Below are 20,245 nucleotides of genomic sequence, written 5' to 3'. Positions count from 1 at the left end.
AATAATAAAGCAATTTTGACTTTTAAAAGTAACTTTCCTTGAAACAAATTGAGACAAATTTCAAGTGAAAAAGAAATTAAGTACTTCATTCACAGATGCACTTTAGCATAAACACATTCTGATTCTTATTCTCAATAAATCCCAACTATATGACTCTCTGTCAATCAACTCAGGAAATGTCAGACAATGTTAAAATGTTCTCTGTCAGTTATAAAAGTGAACAAAACTCAGATTACTGTATATTTTATTAAAGATGCTGAAACATGGCACATCTCAAGGAAGACACAAGGTGCAGAGGAAGTGTCAGTTGTCTTTCATTTTTCAATCAACTGGGTGCATCATTATATGACAGTCATTCCTCAGTCTCTGTGGGGGATTATTCTGAGACCCTCCATAGGCATCAAAATCCATGGATGCTCAAGTCCTTTAAGTAAAATAGCACAGTACTTGCATATAACCTATCCGCATCCTCCTTTATACTTTAAATCATCTTGATTACTTATAATGTCTAATACAATGCAAACGTATGAAACAGTTATGTTGTATTATTTTTATTATTTTTACGATTGCATTGTGATTTTTTGGGTTGTATTGTTATTTTTGTTCTTGTTTTTTCTTTCCAAATATTTTCCACTTCCAGCTGGTTGAATCCAGAGATACAGAACACATGGATACAGAGAGCCGATTACACTTGGTATTTCATGTGTTAAACTACCTAGTTATATAATCTGAGACTTACAAGATACAGAGTCAGATTCTCTTTATGCAGAAGCAAATATGTAAATTCTGTTTTTCCTATTTTCAGAATCATAAGAGTCAGCCCAAAGTTTTTCCATCTCAGCTACTCCAAGTAACTCTCCTTGGAGAGTTTGCTCTCTACCCAAAACAAAAAACTTATTTCCAATAAAGGAGTGATGTGACTAGGAAAGAAAAGAGGAACACTCAATCTGCCAAGAAAAAACTAACAAGTAGACAAGTAGGTACATTTGCATATAAACTTGCTTAAAATATTTTTTAAAAAATCACACCAGAATTCAGAAATGTTCTACATCATGGGGTGATCCTCTTAAAAATCATTTCTAAAAGGAAAATATTTATGATTCTCTAGTCATGAATAAGAATTAGCGTAGATATAAATGTTTTTAAAATTGAGAATATATAAATTCAGTTGGAAGTTAATTAGTGTTCCTAAGACTACTAGAAGGCAAAATGCTTATTCACTCTAATTCACTCAAGTCCAAGCAAAGATTAAATCTTGCCTTTGGCTAAATTCCACAAGCCCCAAGTCAATTAAATACATTTTAAAAGTGTGGATGAATCCTGTATGAGTAGGCCCAACTAGAGAGCTCAAGAACAGGTGCAACACTGTACTGGGAAGACCAGAGAAAAAAGAGCAAAAACGCACAGGAAAAAAAAAAAAGAGGTGTATCAAATTTATAAAGACAAAAATAAAAGAACGTTAGAATAACAATGTATTTTATCTTTGTGGACTCAACATGACCTACATGTCAATTAACTCTATCCTTATATCCCACATTATATCATCTACAAAAGAAGTGAACAAACGTATTTTGTTCTCCCATATAAACAAAATAGTTAAACAGCAGGTGAAGGGAAAGAGGGAATGGTGTTAGGCAGGTGAATGGTGGCTGGCAAAGGACACTGTGCTGGTATGGGGTGGAGAAGAGATGCTAGCAGAGGAGCTATCGTCACCACCAGACAGCTCCAACTGATAGCCCCACTCTCTAAGTCACCCTGACACTGTCACTAAATCACCAACTTAAAAACTTTATCTAAGTTTTCGTAAGATATCTAAAGTAAAACCCCATTACAAAGAATTCCTTGGGATATGTGAATGTATGTGTGATGTATTTTTACCTATTTGCAGAGAATAAGACCAATTTTTCTTATTATCACATGCATGACTCACATATCTAAACACAGCATGCTTCTTATACACTGTATTACCTAAAATAACTATTAATTTAAATCTTTTCATTTCAACCTTTTAACCTCATTTGATAACTGTAGCCACACCTCCTCCACATATCAGTATATCCATTAATTTAAAAAGTGCTCAGAAGCCACTTGATATCAATTTTTAAAAGCCCAAATAAGAATTTCTTTCAAAGACATTTTTTACAGTTAACACTCATCATGTAAGACATTTACTTTAGCATAGCTAAAATAGATTTTTAATTATATAAAAGTTTCAACACATCACCTGCTCCCTCAATTTCCTGCCAACCAATTCCACGCTCATTCTTCCCTATTATAATAGACAGTGACCTTTTCAAAGTCAATCTCTGCAATAATCCCTGCAAAGCCTTAGTATATTATTATGCTATTTTATTTTCAGCTTCTCACTCTCTCCCACCAATTTTCAAATATTGAGGTTTCTCCTTCTTAATTCTATATCCGTCCTCGTCACAAAATTTCCTCACCTTACACTTGATAGTTCAACCAACTCCCACCAAATCTGTCCCCAAAAGGTCAACTATGACCTCTTTGTTGCTATAAATCCAATAGATACATATTTTCAGTCTTCATTTTGCTTGGTATCTCCACAACAAAGATTTCATTTCTGGTGTAGACAGTTTCCTATTCACACCCTCATATCCTGGCCTACCTTAAGTTTTCCTGTTCTTCCTTCAGGTCCTCCTTAGTCTTGACCCCGGAAGGAGAGTTAGATCCGAAAGCTTCCACTGTATGCACAACTTCCTTCTCTCTACAGCCTAATTCTATGGGCGCCTACTTTAATGTAAGTCCTTCTTGACAGATTATGTTCTTCATGAAACCAGGGATTATATTGATTACACTGCATGTGGTTTATCACCATACCGACAATTTTAAAGCAAAGTACCTGGCATAAACACTCTGTAAACTGCCTGAATTACTTTCACCCAATAAACAAGCTGTTACTATATAACAGATTTGTCACTACAAAATGAACTAAACAGATGCTTTGGTTCAAATGGATTTGCTTTTTCAGGACCCAGAATGGCTTGTTAGAAATTTCTAAATACACTCAACATACTAAAACTAATTCTCTATTTACTTAACCTAATAAGTGTAAATGACATCATCAGGTTTCTAATAATGACAGTTAATGACTCTCAAAATGGGCAAAATGAAAGTGTCACTGGTACTACTCAATTTATATCCTAACGGAATAAAAAATGTGTAACTTCAAGCTGGGCATGGTGGAGTTAGAGACCAGCCTGGCCGACATGGCAAAACCTCATCTCTACTAAAAATACAAAAATTAGCTGGGCATGGTGGCAGGCACCTGTAATCCCAGTTATTCAGGAGACTGAGGCAGGAGAATCACTTAAACCCAGGAGGCAGAGGTTGCAGTGAGTCAAGATCACACTACTGCACTCCAGCCTGGGTGACAGAGTGAGACTCTATCTTAAAAAAAAAAAAAAAAAAAAAAAAAAAAAGTGTAACTTCAATCTGCACATTTTAAAGAAAAAAAAATACCATAGAGACTTAAACAGCATTTCTGGAAGGAAAATATCTAGCCCTTAGCCTATAACCAGCAAACCCTTATAATATGAGATAATTTTTTTAAAATTAATTCAAACCTATATTAATGTTTTGCTCTACTATAATGCTTTCAGTTTTCAGGTACTAGCAATCAACATCTACAACAACAGTGATCATGCTCACTGAATGCCAGAATTCCCATACAGGAGAGACAAAGGGGATGCAATCTGGGGTGGGTATGAATTTAATTTGAGATTGGATTTGTTTGGCAAGCACACTATTTTACTTAGATTGTACATTTATTTGTGATGGCTTTAGAGGAATGTTGGAAATTACACCTAGAGATTAGAGCTTCTCCAAGACTGTCACAAGTAATGCAAATTCCTCATTTTAAGCAAACCAAAACGCTATTAATAAAGTTAGAGATAATAGCAAAATATGCAGTGGCTATTTTTCTGTTGTACATTTAATAATAAAAGACATAACACATAGAATACATAATCACTTAACTATTACAAACATGATTATTGTATACATTGAAATTATACTTAAATTTTCCAAAAGACTTTTTATCATGATGAGCCGAACACTTGAACCATCTGGATCTTAAAAACAAGCTGCAATAATATCCTCAATATTTATAAGCTGGGCAAAGTTAAGGAAGAATTCCCAAGAGGTGCATTGGAGACATGAACAGATAATTTCTTCTTGTCTACAACTCTATAAAAATAGAATCCATTGGATTGGAAAGAATATGAAAAATGAGTTTCAATGAGGTGACAAGAAAAAGCAGGAATGAAAACTGTCTGCTCTTTCACACCTTAAAATCTATTATTTATAATTTTATTGTACTGCCCATATATAAATATAAAGTTAAACTAGAACACAGCACTTTATACTAACTTTCTACGTCTATTAACATTTTTACACAACTGCTACATAAAAAGCTGACAAGAGAATCTGCTTTAAACCTTTTACATGACCTTACCTTATACAACTGTAATGTTTAAAAGTGCTGGCAGCTTTCTGACATTCAAGGCACAACTGAATAGCTCCTGGATAATCTTCCTCCTTAAGATAACAACAACAGGAGTCATTAGAATACAAACATTTTTTTCTTAAAGCTCCTGATAAAAAAACACCTCTGTTCATATTCTAACCAAAAGTTGCAGAATCAAAAAATGTTAATTTCTCTTAGAATATCAATGATAGGTAAGTGACAAAATATAAGAGGCAACTAGTTCCAGGCCTAAGATATATACATAGAAGAAATATTTAAAATATTCTATTCCTTCAAAGTAACAGCCCCCTGAAGACCATGACTTATGGATAAATCCTACATTAAATCATTAGCTGCTTCACAGGGAAGGTTTTCTTTAACTGTTAACATATCCTCTTTCAGTAATGCCTATATAAAATGTTTCAAAATAGTATGCATTCTATTTGTAATTGATATTCAACAATTTACCACCAAGAAATCAATAAATAGTTCTAAAGAAATAGATTTAGAAAAAAACAATATACTAATTAATAAACTCAGAGTATTTTTATCACCTAACAGTAATTTAATGCCAAATGAATTTTTCATATGGGTTTCTGAAACCCTAGTTAGCAGTAATAATTGAGAATTAATAAAGCAATTATACAGAAAACCACAAAAACTTGTCCCTACGCTCAATTCTAAATTCAACAGATGCAGTTCAAACCACTGGTGATGCTGATAACGACAAAGTACCTACCCCAAGGAGCTCAAGTATTATGAGGAAACACACATACTACATTACGCTTTGGAGACCCTTATGACAGAAGTAGACAGAAAATGCTAAGAATGCATCAAAGAAAAAACAGATGGCTCACTCAGAAAAGCAATTAATACACGATACTGAACAAAACTAAAGTATCACACAGTCCTTAAATTACTACTATATGTTAGATGAAAGAGATGTTAATTTTTATTGCTATTTGGATGTAATACAACCAAACAAGTTAACATTCCAACGTTATCAGAAGACAAATGTTTCCCCAAATACATTTGCTTTTCTAAATAAAGTATATATCATGTCAATAGAAAAAGGCTCCAGAACAAGTATCTTTACATGCCTAAAAATATTCTTTATATCATAAACCAATTTGAGAAAAATGCACTTCTGAATTTTGCCTGCTTCAATGTTTCTATATAGTATCAGTAGGACCCTAAATTTCCAAAACTTGTTAACTTACCTCCAGCATTTCACTTAACCGTACATCTGTTCTTTGCTGAAAAAACAAATATCAAAGGTAAAATCTGTTTCAACCACAAAATTCAGTTTTAACTTTTTTAAAATGACCCATATATACCAATGTTTTTATAGTTCTCAGAGATTTCAGAAGTCCAATCAGCAACTGACGTTTCCTTTGATTTGCAAGAAGGCCTAAACTAGCTTGAGTAAAACCTTCTTTTGCAATATTCAAGTGTCTGCAAAAGTGAACAATAAATAATTAAAAGTTTTTTATTATAATAAGAATACTATCCACACAGAACAATTAGGTAAGTAATAAAGCAACGAAATGGATTACTTTTAAAACCAAGGATCTAAACTACTATTTGACAAATGTACTCAATGGCCAGTCTAAACTAGCATTACTCAGAATACCACGAGAAGACTGGTGCCAATTCACAACCTGCTAGTGGTCTGTAACAAAAAATTACAGAAACTGAGAATAGGCACTTACTGCAAAATAGGTACTTACTGCAAAAGCTAACAGAATAATTATTCTTTGTGACTCAAATAATTTAAAAAATTAAGACTGTATTACATGTCTTTCCTTCTTTATTTCATTTGCCTAGTAATTTGTTTTTATTGCATTTTTTAAAAATCACAGCCTCTAATAGATTGGAAATTTTAGAAAGAAAAAAATAGGTCCTTCATGGCAAACAGTTTGTGAAGTACTAGTCTAAATAATACAAAAATAGTAATTTTTTAAAAACCCATAAGTACCTTTAGAGATATTTCCCACAAACCCTCTTTGTGTAGTCTTTAGATCATAATATATGTTCGCTTATGGAATGATATTCTAGAAACCACAGCCATAATAAAAAAAAAATTATAAATTATAGATTCCATAGTTATTCTTGAAATATTGTCCAGCGTAAAGAACAAAATGTCATCAAAAGCAATACCTTCTGCCATTTGTACAGATAACAGCAGCTAATTGAAGACCTGTCTGCAATGAGGTAACTCTTTCAAGTTCCTACGGAAAGATTAGGTACGGGTTACTGTTGGAGGAATTTTATTTTTCTATCTTATTTATATAGTACTCTAACAAAAACTCTAGTCAGATTCAAAGAAAATCTGCTTGAAAAACAAAGTAGCAACAAAAATACCTGAACTTGAAAAATGTTAGTATATTTTTCACAAAATTACTTAAAATGACTACTTGTAACTGATTTTCACAATGACAGATGACAAAATATTTAGTCAGTATTGCTTGTAAGGAAATCTAGACCAACTTGTTGTAGACAGGAATAAACAAATACCAGTGATATATCTGTTTAAATTTCTACCCAAGAGAACTTCACAAGGTAATTAAAGGATATGACAAACATGATTTCTGTTTACTAAGATGCTTTGACAATGAAAGTCTTCATTTGAACATTGGTAGACATTTCAATGGATTTTGAAGGCTCTGATTTTCTGATGAAAACACAGATTCAGTTAGTTCCAATTTTATATTTTAAAGCCAGATTGTTATATCGCCATTGAGTGGTCAATATTGGTGAATCTATTTGTTTAAATGTTAATGGGAGCAAATTTTCACTGGCTCTTAAGTTTGAAAAACCCGAGATCACTTTAGAATCATATATAAAAACCCTTAACTTCTTCCGTCTGGTAAATTACCCCAAATGGAAAAGAAAAATATACATACATACGTACATCCATACACACACACAAACACACCCAAAGAGTCATTATGTTGCTACAGAATTATTGACAAAAAATACAATATTTTGACAGTTTCAAGTGTAAATCACTCAAACATTTAAAAATTCTACTACAAAAAATAACAAATATTATCCTACCTTTACGTAAGCAGGCTGTTTTTCAAGGATTAAATCTGCCACTTTTTTAGATACCTATAAGAAGATGTAATCAAACAAAGGAAGCAAAAGAATAAGCTTCATGCTTTCTAGGATATTTTATATTTGAATTTTTAAAAGAATATTCCATAGATCTCCCCAATAACTTCTAGAGCAGATATTGGAATACTATGGCCATACACATTTCCCTGGGTTATGAAATTAGTAAAAGAGGTAATATAATAAAGCACATAGCACAGGTCCTGGTCCTTAACAGAAACTCAATAAATGGTCATTATTATTGTTAATAATATGAGTATCATTATCTGATTTACCTAACATTAACCAAAAAGTGTAACCATCTTTAAGGGAATAGGATTTGATTGAAAAAGATGAAATTGTTAAGCAGATTTTTAATCAAATGAATTTATGGAGACAGTATCTGGGAAAAAGAACTTGCTTGTATCCTTTAGATCCTTTATGCTGCCTAAGAAGACAAGCAAGTAGTTTGGTTCTCCACTTCTGAAAAGTTGAAAACATGTTTTTTGGAACGCTATGAAGATATCTAAGGTTGTGTGTACTGTTCCATGAATAATATTAATGTATGCAGGTTAGAAGTATAATGATTTTGAACATGAGGCTCTAATTCCACCATTTCAGGGCCCCTGCCAACTTCACTAACAGAGATAGCACATGTAGCATGAAGCAGGACATACAGAAAGTATTTAGGGAATGTTTGCTCCAGAAACACAACTGGCTCCCCTTCCCCAGGCCAACTGAGAACAAAACATTGCACACCTGCTACACTACTGCATTAATCCTTTCACATTTTCTTAATCTGCTTCAAGCATCTTTGAAATTATGTAAATCAATTTTTAGATACATTCATTGTTTTTGTCTAGAAAGAGGGATTCCATTAAGGTTAAGAAAATCAAATTGTAAATGAGTTTTAGACTTCAATTAATGAAGAAATATCAATGTTATCTTAAACATCATTTTAAGAATTCTAAAGGTTCCACAGGATTATCTAGTAATAGAGAGTACTGGTTCGTGGCCTGTGAGGAACCAGGCTACACAGCAGGAAGTGAGTGGCAGGTGAGCAAGCGAAGCTTCATCTGTATTTATGGCCGCTCCCCATCACTTGCATTACAGCCTGAGCTCCACCTCCCATCAGATCAGCGGTGCCATTAGATTCTCATAAGAGCACTACCTCCATCCCTACTGTAAACTGCACATGCGAGGAATCTAGGTTGTGTGCTCCTTTTGAGACTCTAACACCTGATGACCTGTCACTGTCTCCCATCAGATGGGACCGTCTAACTGCAGGAAAACAAGCTTAGGGATTCCACTGATTCTACATTATGCTGAGTTGTATAATTATTTCATTATACATTATGATGTAATAATAATAGAAATAAAATACACAATGAATGAAATGCACTCGAATCATTCTGAAACCATCCCCACCCCACCCCTGTCAGTCCATGGAAAAATTGTCTTCCACAAAACTGGTCCCTGGTACCAAAAGAATTGGCAACCACTGCTCTAGAGCTCAAATCCCTTCTCCTGCCCAAGACTGCCCTACACCAACACTGCTACCTCCAAGCAGACCCTAGCACCCACTGCGACTTCTGAGTGTAATAGAAAAGTATACCTTCCTTTGTTTGCCAGTTGTATTATTAAAAATCATATCTTAAATTCAAACAGATACATTTATTACTACTGGTCCTTTTGTTGAAAAAAATTAAAAGATCACATGCTACCATTAATTAATACCTACAGTAGAGTTTAAATTTCATAAAGTGGGTTTAGCCTAACATGAAGAAATTATAGAATCAGAGAATTTTACAGCATTAAAGAAAATTCTTGCATTTTCTTTATTAGGTTACTTAGTAAAGTAACCTATCACTTTACTGATAAATAAAAGGGAGTCACTGAGGTTAAATCATTTACTCAACATCATAAATAAATAGTGACTACAACTCAGGCTTTCTGAATCTCAGGGGGACTTTTATTCCGAGAGAATACTCCATTACAGGGCCAGGCATAGTGGCTTGCGGCTGTAATCCCAGTGCTTTGGGAGGCTGAGACAGGAGAATCGCTTAAGCCCGAGTTCGAGAACACCCTGGGCAACATAGTGAGATGTCATCTCTACAAAACATTAAAAAAATAGCCAGACTAGTGGCACATGCCTCTAATCCCAACTACTCAGGAGGCTGAGGTGGGAGGATTATTTGAGTCCAGGAGGGATAGGCTGCAGTGAGCCATGATCACGCAACCGCACTCTAGCCTGGGCAACAGAGCAAGACCCTGTCTCAAAAAACAAAAAGGAATACTCAGTTACAAAACTATGGATAGGGAAATCATATGTGTATGACAAGGAGCCTAAAGGTACTTACTAATCTAAAACAAAGTTCAAAGTTCTTTGATCACATTTAGGATTCCAGAGAGAAAATTCCAAGCTCTAGAAGCAAATCTATCAAGGTAACATAAGGAAAACCATATGCATTAAATTTTTAATATAAATGCATCATTTGAATCAGTCATATTAAATAACAAGATTTGTTTCTATGTTAATTATTAGTTAAAACCATAAATCTGCCAACATTATACCTCTTTGTTGTGTTTCATCTAGAGTTTTGTCAGAAAGAAATGTGTTTTTTTTTTACTTACTGCAGCTTGCTGTTGTTTCAATTTGTCTCTGTACGCCTCTAATTCTTGCAAATTGAGAACAGGTGGAAGCTTCTGCAGAAAAAAAATTCATGAATGAAAAGGAAAAAATAAATTGTTGAATTTGGTTTCATTTACCTGGACCCTTCTGACTAGTGAACTACAAATTCTGCATACAAAACATGTCACATCCCACTGCCCTCCATGCTGCCTGTTCTCCCAACCTCCCTCCTAGGCTCCAACCACAAAAACCTATACATCTTTAGCCCTCTGGTTCCATCCCTCATTCAGCCTTGTTACCTCCACTGCTGCTGCTCTGCCTTCTGAGAAACCCCACTACCACTTGGGACTCCAGACCCTAGGCCAACAGACACTGCTGCCACAGCCTATGTCAGGAGAATGTGAGAAAGTAACTAACCTAACCCCAACTCTACCATCCACAGATATATCTCTATTTGTTTATGACAGAACTCAAAACAGAGTTCTCCTCTGGAATATTACAAACCATAAATACTACTGTGTGACCATTGTTGGACTACATTCTGGATTACATCAGCTTTCAGAGGATGGGAAACTAACCAAAAAATGCATACCATTGTGTATACAGGGAAACACTCTCAGTCAACTGATTGATGAAACTTCAAACTGAGTTGGGGACTGACTGTGAATAATGCATATAAAGTATATATGCATACGGCATTTGGTTGTATCTAAAACTAAATTTCACTATTCTGGCTTTTGTTAAAGTTCTATAAATTTAAAATGTCAGTATTATAAACACTATGGTATAAGAATTTTTATCATCACTAAACAATTATGTAAATACATATTTCATAATTAAAAGTCTAAGCTTCTCTAAACATAGACAATATAAAATAGGATAGAAACAGCATACTAACACATTAAATGCTAACAATTGAAAATCAAAAATACAGAAATGTTTCCCTGAACGGCTGTATTTAAAGTTACATCTAAAAAATAATAATTTCATCACCAAACAATGCTGACAGTTGATTTAATCACAATGTGGTAATCACAGACCTATTCTGGTACCAAAAATATATAAATGCCTCAAAAAAACATCCAAATCTCACAAATCCAATCACTGCACAAAATATGCCTTAGTTATGTTTTAATGAAATTCTGTTTACCTCCAGCTCATATTTAACAACATCAAATGAATCCGCAGAAAAATATACTTGTTCAATACTATTAATAAGCTCTTGTTCAGCTTGAGGGTCACTTGGCTGTTCTCGAAGTTCCCTGAATTCTTCCTTTAAGAAAAAAAAAATCATAATTATAGTAATTGTAGCTGTTAAAATTCTACCTGCATGGAAATAAATGATCATTTGTCTTAACAGTCACATCTACCTGGTACAATTCTGACCAAGGAAACAAACCAACAGAAACCAGAAAAGTTCACAGGAAATTAGGAAATAGCCAACCATTAAGACTAACAACTAGGGAAGAAAACTAGCTAGTTTGAATATTCAGATTTTATCCTCAATTCCTTGCATGTCAAGAAGGTTGAAAAAAATGCTAATGTTCAACAAAAGAAAAAAAAGTGACTACCTAAACCTATCATACATACATATCACAGATATATATATTTTACATTTAGAATATTTAATAACATTCTAAAATCTGTCTCACAACAGATAATAAGGGAAGAACACCTCAACAACTTCTGGGTCACAATCAACTTTGGAGCCCTGAGCAGAAGACATCAACTCTGCTAAAAAAATCTCAGCACTCAACTAAGAACCAGTGGCTCCAGAAAAGGTTCACAAATTTAGTTCTGTGATTCTAAGAAGCTTCCTTCAAAGTGGATTGCTGTTACAATTAATGATCTGATTATGAATCTAAATTTCTGTATATGATAAAATGCTTTCTTTCTAATGATACAGAATGGAGGTTATGTGGATTTGAAGAAGAGCCTGACAGACAAATCCCTAAACCCAATGTCAGCATCCATTTCCTATGCAACTTCACTGCACAATCAGATAAAGCTTCAGTTAACTAGTAAATTTTTACAATTCAGATACCCACTCCCCTGCCACACTAGTTAATCAAGACATTATTATAGACACATAACAAGTTAGCCATTTGATTTTTAATTCAAATTAACCTCAAATACATTTATATACACAAAAAGGAACTACTGTTTTAAGTCATTTTACAGTAATTAAAATAACAAAAATACGAAGGAAATACACAAAAATTATCTGGTCAATTAAAGAACAGTATATTTTTATTTTTTCTTTTTATTTTTTATTATACTTAGAGTTCTGGGGTACATGTGCAGAATGCGCAGGTTTGTTACTAGGTATATACGTGGTATGGTGGTTTGCTGCACCCATCAACCCGTCATCTACATTAGGTATTTTTCCTAATGCTATCCCTCCCCTAGCCCCCACCCCTCAATAAGCCCCAGTATATGATGTTCCCTTCCATGTGTTCTCATTGTTCAACTCCCACTTGTAAGTGAGAACATGCAGTGTTTGGTTTTCCGTTCTTGTGTTAGTTTGCTGTGAATGATGGTTGCCAGCTTCATCCATGCACCTGAAAAGGACATGAACTCACCCTTTTTTATGGCTGCATAGTATTCCATGGTGTATATGTGCCACATTTTCTTTATACAGTCTATACTTGATGTGCATTTGGATTGCTTCCAAGTCTTTGCTATTGTGAATAGCGCCACAATAAACATACGTGTGCACGTGTCTGTATAGAATGATTTACAATCCTTTGGGTATATACCCAGTAATGGGATTGCTGGGTCAAATGGTATTTCTAGCTCTAGATCCCTGAGGAATTGCCACACCATCTTCCATAATGGTTGAACTAATTTACACTCCCACCAACAGTGTAAAAGCATTCCTATTTCTCCATAACCTCTCCAGCATCTGTTGTTTCCTGACTTTTTAATGATCGCCATCCTAACTGGTGTGAGATGGTATCTCACTGTGGTTTTGATTTGCATTTCTCTAATGACCAGTGATGATGAGCTTTTTTCATATGTCTGTTGGCTGCATAAATGTTTTCTTTTCAGAAGTGTCTGTTCATATCCTTTGCCCACTTTTTGATGGGGTTGCTTTTTTTTTTTTCTTGTAAATTTGTTTAATTTCTTTGTAGAATCTGGATATTAGCTCTTTGCCAGATGGATAGATTGCAAAAATTTTCTCCCATTCTGTAGGTTGCCTTTTCACTCTGATGATAGTTTCTTTTGCTGTGCAGAAGCTCTTTAGTTTAATCAGATCCCATTTGTCTATTTTGGTTTTTGTTGCCATTGCTTTTGGTGTCTTAATCATGAAGTTTTGCCCAGGCCTATGTCCTGAATGGTATTGCCTAGCTTTTCTTCTAGGGTTTTCATGGTTTTAAGTCTTATGTTTAAGTCTTTAATCCATCTTGGGTTAATTTTTGTATAAGGTGTAAAGAAGGGATCCAGCTTTCTGCATATGGGTGGCCAGTTTTCCCAGCACCATTTATTAAATAGGGAATCCTTTCCCCATTGATTGTTTTTGTCAGAGATCAAAGAACAGTATATTTTTCAAATAGAGACATTCTAGACTATTTTATTGTGGGGCATATTTTTTATTTGTAAAAAGAGCCCTGCTCAGATATCTTTTAGAGTTTAACTTACATGTTGTATTTGTAAAATTAACTATAAAATTATTCCCTATTAGTACTTTCAAGCTAAAAAATAGAACAAATCTAAAACTCAAGAAAATAGTTGACTGTTTAAATGTAAATTCCAATAAACTTAAAAGAGAAGGCAAACTCACAAATATCAAACCTGCACAATCAAAAATGCTTGGAAAGGAAAAATCCCTCTTCTGTACTAACTCATAAAATACACTGAGAAAAAAAGGTCAATGACATAGCTATCACTGAGTCAGCCTGCAATCAGCTACTATGAGTGCAGTAAGAAATCCAGGGTACTAACAGTGGGAGCTATATTCCCAAAGGGGTTTATCTACAACACATGAATCCATTTAGCACCCTGGACAGTGGTGCTGCCACACAGACTTGGTTAAAACTCACACGTGTGGAAGGGAAGGTTACCAACTAGCCTATCAACAGGCAGCCTCCGTGCATCCAATGGAAATATGAAATGAAAGTGAGACATGAAATGGAAGAGGAGGTCTGAACTTCCTGGCAATCTCTTTCCCTAAAAGTCCACAGACATTTGAAATACCAGCTTCAAATACTGTAAGCTAAGGGAGGGGAGGAAATAAGGCCCAAGTGAGGACATGGCAACACTGCCTCCCTAGGAATTCTGCAGTCTGCAGTAATATGAGCAAATAAATGCAGTTGATATCATTCAAGACAAAATATTTGAAGATTACAAAAACTGTTATGATTTTTTTAATCAGAAATAGAGCCAAGCTAGAAATTAAAATAGACTGCAATGATTACTTTCATTTTAAAAGCATAAATGTCAATGACATATAACACCATGCTGAGGTTCTCCATATAGTGCCTAATTGATTAATAAGAAGGTAAAGATACTCGGATTTTTAGCTGCAATTCCATTATTAACCCTCAGCAACTTAGTCTCTTCATGCCTAGTTTTTGTTTGTTTTGTTTTGTTTTGTTTTGTTTCACCTGTAAAGGGCAAACACGTATTCTTTCTCTCTCTTTGTGTGTGTCTCTCTCTCTGTCTCGGTCTCTCTCAAAATGACAGTGAAACAAATATCCAAATTTATTAAGAAAGCCAAAGAAAAAACATAATTTATAAGTATCTCACAAGTGTACATTTCAAAAACATGATGACTCTGTAAAAGGAGTACAATCTGTATATGTATGTCAAATGCTATTCTTTCCTGAAGAACTAAGCAATTAGTATCACATAAAGCATACAACCCCATATAATTTCAAAGAACTGACATGGAACACCTGACACTCTGAAGTGTAAGAAACCTGGACTAAGGAAAGGAATAAAACCTAGAAAATCAGAAAAAGAAATGTAGCATACAAAATAGAATTAAATCTAAAACAAATGCCCCCATGTAACATTATTTGCCTATAAAATATCATCTCCTTTAAAACAATTTCATAGCTTCTATGTGAAAATATACATCTGAACTGGAACTTATTCAAACCCCCTTCTGACTAGAATCCCGATCACCATGTTCTTTTTAGTCCCACTGAACTAGCAGTCTGTAAAGCTCTGCTTCTACCTAATCATTGTCTAAACGTTTCATCGCTGTTAGGGATGCCTGCTCAATCAGACTGTGCACTTCTTGAGAACTGAGATTTCTCTTCATTCTGCATCATACTGCTCCACAGTGCCAAGGCACACCGTAGATAGTAATCACTGATCATACTAAAATTAATTTACAGTTAATTGCCAAAAAATAAATATAAGACAAAAGGAAAGGAAAAGACAATATGTTCTTGTTTCAATAGTCAAAATTTTCCACAAACTCTTAGTAAAACATTTCTTTATTTTAATTAGAGATAACAATATGAACTGATTTAGGAATATTTTATACATGTAAATTAGAAAAATAAACAGAAGCATCCAGATTGCATATTCTTAACACAATTACTCCATAATTTAATAGAAACTGATTTCCTAGGGTGGGAGATGTACAAAAATACATAATTCTTAACCTAAAATAGAACCAATACATAGGTGTGAGGCCAAATTTTACATAAACAAAACAAACAAAAGGTTTCCTATTTAAAAATTACAAGGTAAAATTGGGGAAAATGAATACCAAATGAAACTTCTTATACCATATTTAAACACGTGATTTAAGAAAAAAATTAGAATAATCTTAGATATTCAAACTAAGTCTGGGATAAAATATTTCAGCCTTAAAAATGTTTAAAAACATTTTTATAATAAATTTTATGTCACATAGTAATTAATAAATACATAGTCACATTAATAGTGATATAAATGCTCTCTAAAACTTGAAAATCCAAAAATAATTTGTTAACAACTACAGGCTACCAAACGTGCTGCCACACAACTTGCTGTCAACAGTAATCAACTAAGCAAAAAGTATATCAGCGTCACCCCAGAATTAAAGCTGGAGAAAAAACTACAATTAAAGTGATGAATTGGAATAACAAAGAGGAGAAAACAAAAGCATAAAAGGTAAAAAATGAATAAATCAAATCTCTCTCCCATACTATCATCAGAAACTAACCTGCCTACTTTCAAAGCTCTATAACCTTATCTTTCCCAAAAAAAAAAATTCCATTTAACAATTTTTTAAATTCTCACTATGTAAAAATTTCCCATACTAGGTCATACAGGAACACAAATGAGTAAAATATAGCTCTTCCCTCAAACAGTTAAGTAATAGGAAGGATCAGATGAATAAGTAAGAAATGACAAAGCACGGCAGAACATAAGGGTGATGCAAACAGAAGGAAGGCATCAGACGGTGGGTTCACATGTGATGGAAGAGGTGGCATTTGGAAAATATGAGAGAATAGGTAGAATTTCAGATTTAGACATTGGGGGAATAGGGTTACAAATATAAAGCAAAGCAAAAGTAAAAATATTGAATCGGGAAAATGCACAACAGGTTAAAGCAATAAAGGGTGGCTTCCGCAGGATAGAAAACTGTCACAAGGGAGAGCCTGCATGTACGCCAAGAGACAAATGCAACAACTGAGATTTGTTTAAATTCAATATATTTTTTATATATTAGAACCATATTTTCTTCACTAAAAATAAAACATCTTAACACATATCACTGCCTCAGGTGCTATATCAAAAACAGGCATAAATATTCAATATTTTCTTAATGTAATAAACCAAGCAGAATTCAATGTGTTAGAGGCTGTGTTTTTCCGGCAGTCACAACACGCAATAAGGCTGCATATAATACCACCCAGTCTATTTTTGTATTTTGATCATGTCTGAGATAAAGCTACATGACCATGCACATAAATGTACATGAGAAATGTAACTTTATGAAAAATGAAGAAAAACAATCATATTAGAGATTTAAGTCAACATCTTTGATTTAGCCAAGCTACTTTTCCTCACAATACAACAAAAAAGATTTTATGGGAATTGGGGATTCAGCTCTGTAAAACAATTTGAGCCCTCAAATGTAAGGCATTATAATACATTCCCAGTATGTTTATGGTTTCTAAGGAACTAGACTATAACTTTACCAAGAAATTTTCCACTTAAGAGTTCATCACTCAAGGGATGGTATTCAAGTTTAGGAGGAAAAAAAGAGAGACTACTAATTTTGTATTTAACCACTACTTTTAAATTATCTAAAATATCACACTAATTAAAACTGCTAATCCAAATTCAGGGCTCTTAATTCTACTCACTTTTTTAAAAAGTTAGTTATGACAGCTTAACAGTTTTCCTTACCATTACTAAATTCAATATTTTCTGCAATTTTGAAAAGTAATTTAACCTAATTTCTAAACCCACATAACAGCTTGGAATCTCATTATCTTCAATACTAGGTTTTTATTCAAACAAAAATATGAATGCAAATCTTTACTTCATAGGTCAGATTTCAAAACTCTGCTAAAAATATATAGAAAAATGAAATGCATACCAACTCCTCTTTCTGTACGTAGCTCATTAGACCACAGTTCATATTATACACCTGATTATATAATTCAGTGGCAAAAGTTAGTGACTATATAGCTGATTATATAACTCAATGGGAGAATGCAGTGTATGTACATGTGTATGTTGGGAAGGAAAGAGAAATTTTGCAAGCATGATTTGGAGTTTGCCACAGCAAATCCCTTATCAAAGACTTTTTTTTACTGTTTGCATTTCTTCATTCGTCAACAAAAAAAAATCTATTCTGTTATAGGGAAAACAGACGCTATAATCTTACCAAAGTTAACATCACGTTAGGGTTCTAACTGAAAGAAAAAAAAAAAGTGTCTAGTCACCAAATTCTAAAACAGAGCTAAAAGCAAGAACAAAACATGAAGTTTTCAATATTCAATCAGTATTACAAAAGTCATAAATCACTGAACAGAAATAAATTTTATCTCTTTCCAAATGAAACAGGATTCAAAACTTATTTCAAGATCACAGATACCCTAAAACCATATGCCACATAAGTTTATAACGAATTGTCAGATGTCTGATTACGTGAGGAAACGGCACATTCTCCTAATATCCCACTAGAACAACAATAATAATCCATCAAAGATTACTAGTTCATCAGTTTCTGTGTGTGTTTTAAATAAACTTATCTTTTAAAGCCTACCCTGTTTTTCTTCAGGCTTTTAGTGCCATCTTGTGGAATACTGTTGAAGTTACAATTTAAAAAGAGGTTTTGGGCAAAATGATTTATAAAACATTTTAATAAAAGGTTATTGGATCACATTTTAATCCAGCTTTATAACACAATCAAGTGATTAAGATGATGTATTTTAATGTGTGCCAATGCCTGTCCCTTCTGGGGCTAACACTGAAGAAAAGATACATCATAAATCAAGATATATGGAGAAAAATCCAGTGTGTACATCTTAATTTTGTTTTTCTTTTGTTTTCAAACATCTCATCAGACACTTTCTCTAAAAGATAATAATACTGTCTATTCTGAGAAAAGACAACATCACAGCACCTTCGATCCCAGTGCCTTTTATAGGTTCTTCCACCTTCCAAATCCAATAAAATCATCAGTCTCAAATTCTGCTTTTTAAATGTCCTTTCAATGTAACCCTTCTCCATTTCCTATACCTTATGTTCCTTTTTTCTTCTTAATCAGTATCCTTGTCCCCAACCTCTACTCAACAACTCACCCCATAAAACTGTAATATTTCTTTAAAAAATTAATCACCAACTCTAAAAGATCCTGAATATACTTCTACCTATTTCACACCCTCTCCTAGCTGAACTCTATTGTGCCTCTACTCCTCTGCAATTATCTATTTTTGCTTGTCTCCCCCACTCAGGTTGAGTTAGGAACAGTCTTGTATCTCTTTGTATCTTCAATGATTAGTAACTGCCTGGTACCATAAGTGTTTGCCAAATGGACTGTATGAATGAACTTATATGATTTCTATGAAAGAAGTGTTAAGAATCTCAAAGCATCTGAAGCTATGAGAAGCATAATTTCATTAATGGTTCAAGGGAACACAACTAAATATCGTTGGCCATGAGCACCTAAGAAAAACTCTTATATGATTTTGCAGATCCATAGTCACAGCCTCCCTTAGTACCACCTGCAGAAGACACCTGTCCTAAATGATACATAATTCTAAATTGAAAGTCTTTATCACAATCTCTAAATAAAGTCTCCTAGTCATAAACCTCAATACTAATCCTCTCTGATATAGACACCAATATGCAAATCTTCTAACAAAAACTGCTCAAAAAATTCTTTAGAATGTATATTTCTCCTATCATATTTCCCCTACAAAAATTACAATATAGAAACTATAAAACATTCGAGCTACAAGTACTCTAAAAAAGTCATCTAGTTCAATAGCATCTTTTCACAAATGAAGAAACTGAGGCACAAAGCATTAAAATGACTTCCTTTCAACACGCTGACTGTTTAAGTCAATACTTGAACCTATGTCTCTTGACTGTGATTCAAGCATACTTTCCACGAATTTTGGTAAAACTGTAAACCAAGCTCTGCAGTTAGCATGTGGTTTTAGGATTCTTTTAATGGATTTTAAGAAGTCAAGTCAAATCGGTTTATCTGATTTCACAGAAGTACTAGAAACTCTAGAAAACATTCTGCTCAAATTCCTAGAATGTATACAAGCAGAAATGCTTCAGAGTAGGCGGGTACTCAATAAATACTTGTTGAATGGATGAAGTATAAAATATTTAAACAAATATATTCTCAAATGTTGACTGCAACAGACATTTATTTTGTCACTTCATCCTATATTTTTCTTTCATGAAAAAAAAATCAAAGGTAAACCAATCATGTAATAGTAAAGACAGTTGAATCCCATTACTATTTATGAGTTAATTAAATTGGGGACAAGAAAAGTCTTATCATTAAAGAATACTATGAGGAGGCAATGTTTCAGTAAAAATTCATAAAACAATAT

At 33.7% G+C, this 20,245-nt stretch overlaps 1 protein-coding gene across 1 annotated transcript in view; it reads right to left on the bottom strand.

Moving 5' to 3' along the window:
• The window catches only part of VPS50 (VPS50 subunit of EARP/GARPII complex), a 118,367-nt gene that overhangs the window by 87,008 nt on the left and 11,114 nt on the right, over positions 1–20,245 (bottom strand). Inside the window, exons 3-9 of the mRNA XM_050785362.1 lie at positions 11,368–11,490; positions 10,220–10,291; positions 7,550–7,603; positions 6,650–6,720; positions 5,827–5,944; positions 5,710–5,745; positions 4,478–4,560 (exon numbers count right to left, since the gene is read on the bottom strand). Of these exons, the coding sequence (XP_050641319.1) occupies positions 4,478–4,560; positions 5,710–5,745; positions 5,827–5,944; positions 6,650–6,720; positions 7,550–7,603; positions 10,220–10,291; positions 11,368–11,490 (557 nt within the window). The remainder of the gene's footprint in view (positions 1–4,477; positions 4,561–5,709; positions 5,746–5,826; positions 5,945–6,649; positions 6,721–7,549; positions 7,604–10,219; positions 10,292–11,367; positions 11,491–20,245) is intronic.

This window comes from Macaca thibetana, chromosome 3 (genome assembly GCF_024542745.1).
Source record: "Macaca thibetana thibetana isolate TM-01 chromosome 3, ASM2454274v1, whole genome shotgun sequence".
Taxonomy (NCBI): Eukaryota; Metazoa; Chordata; class Mammalia; order Primates; family Cercopithecidae; genus Macaca; species Macaca thibetana.
The sequence above is the reverse complement of the archived record's forward strand: the minus strand, read 5'-3'. Positions and strand labels throughout refer to the sequence as shown.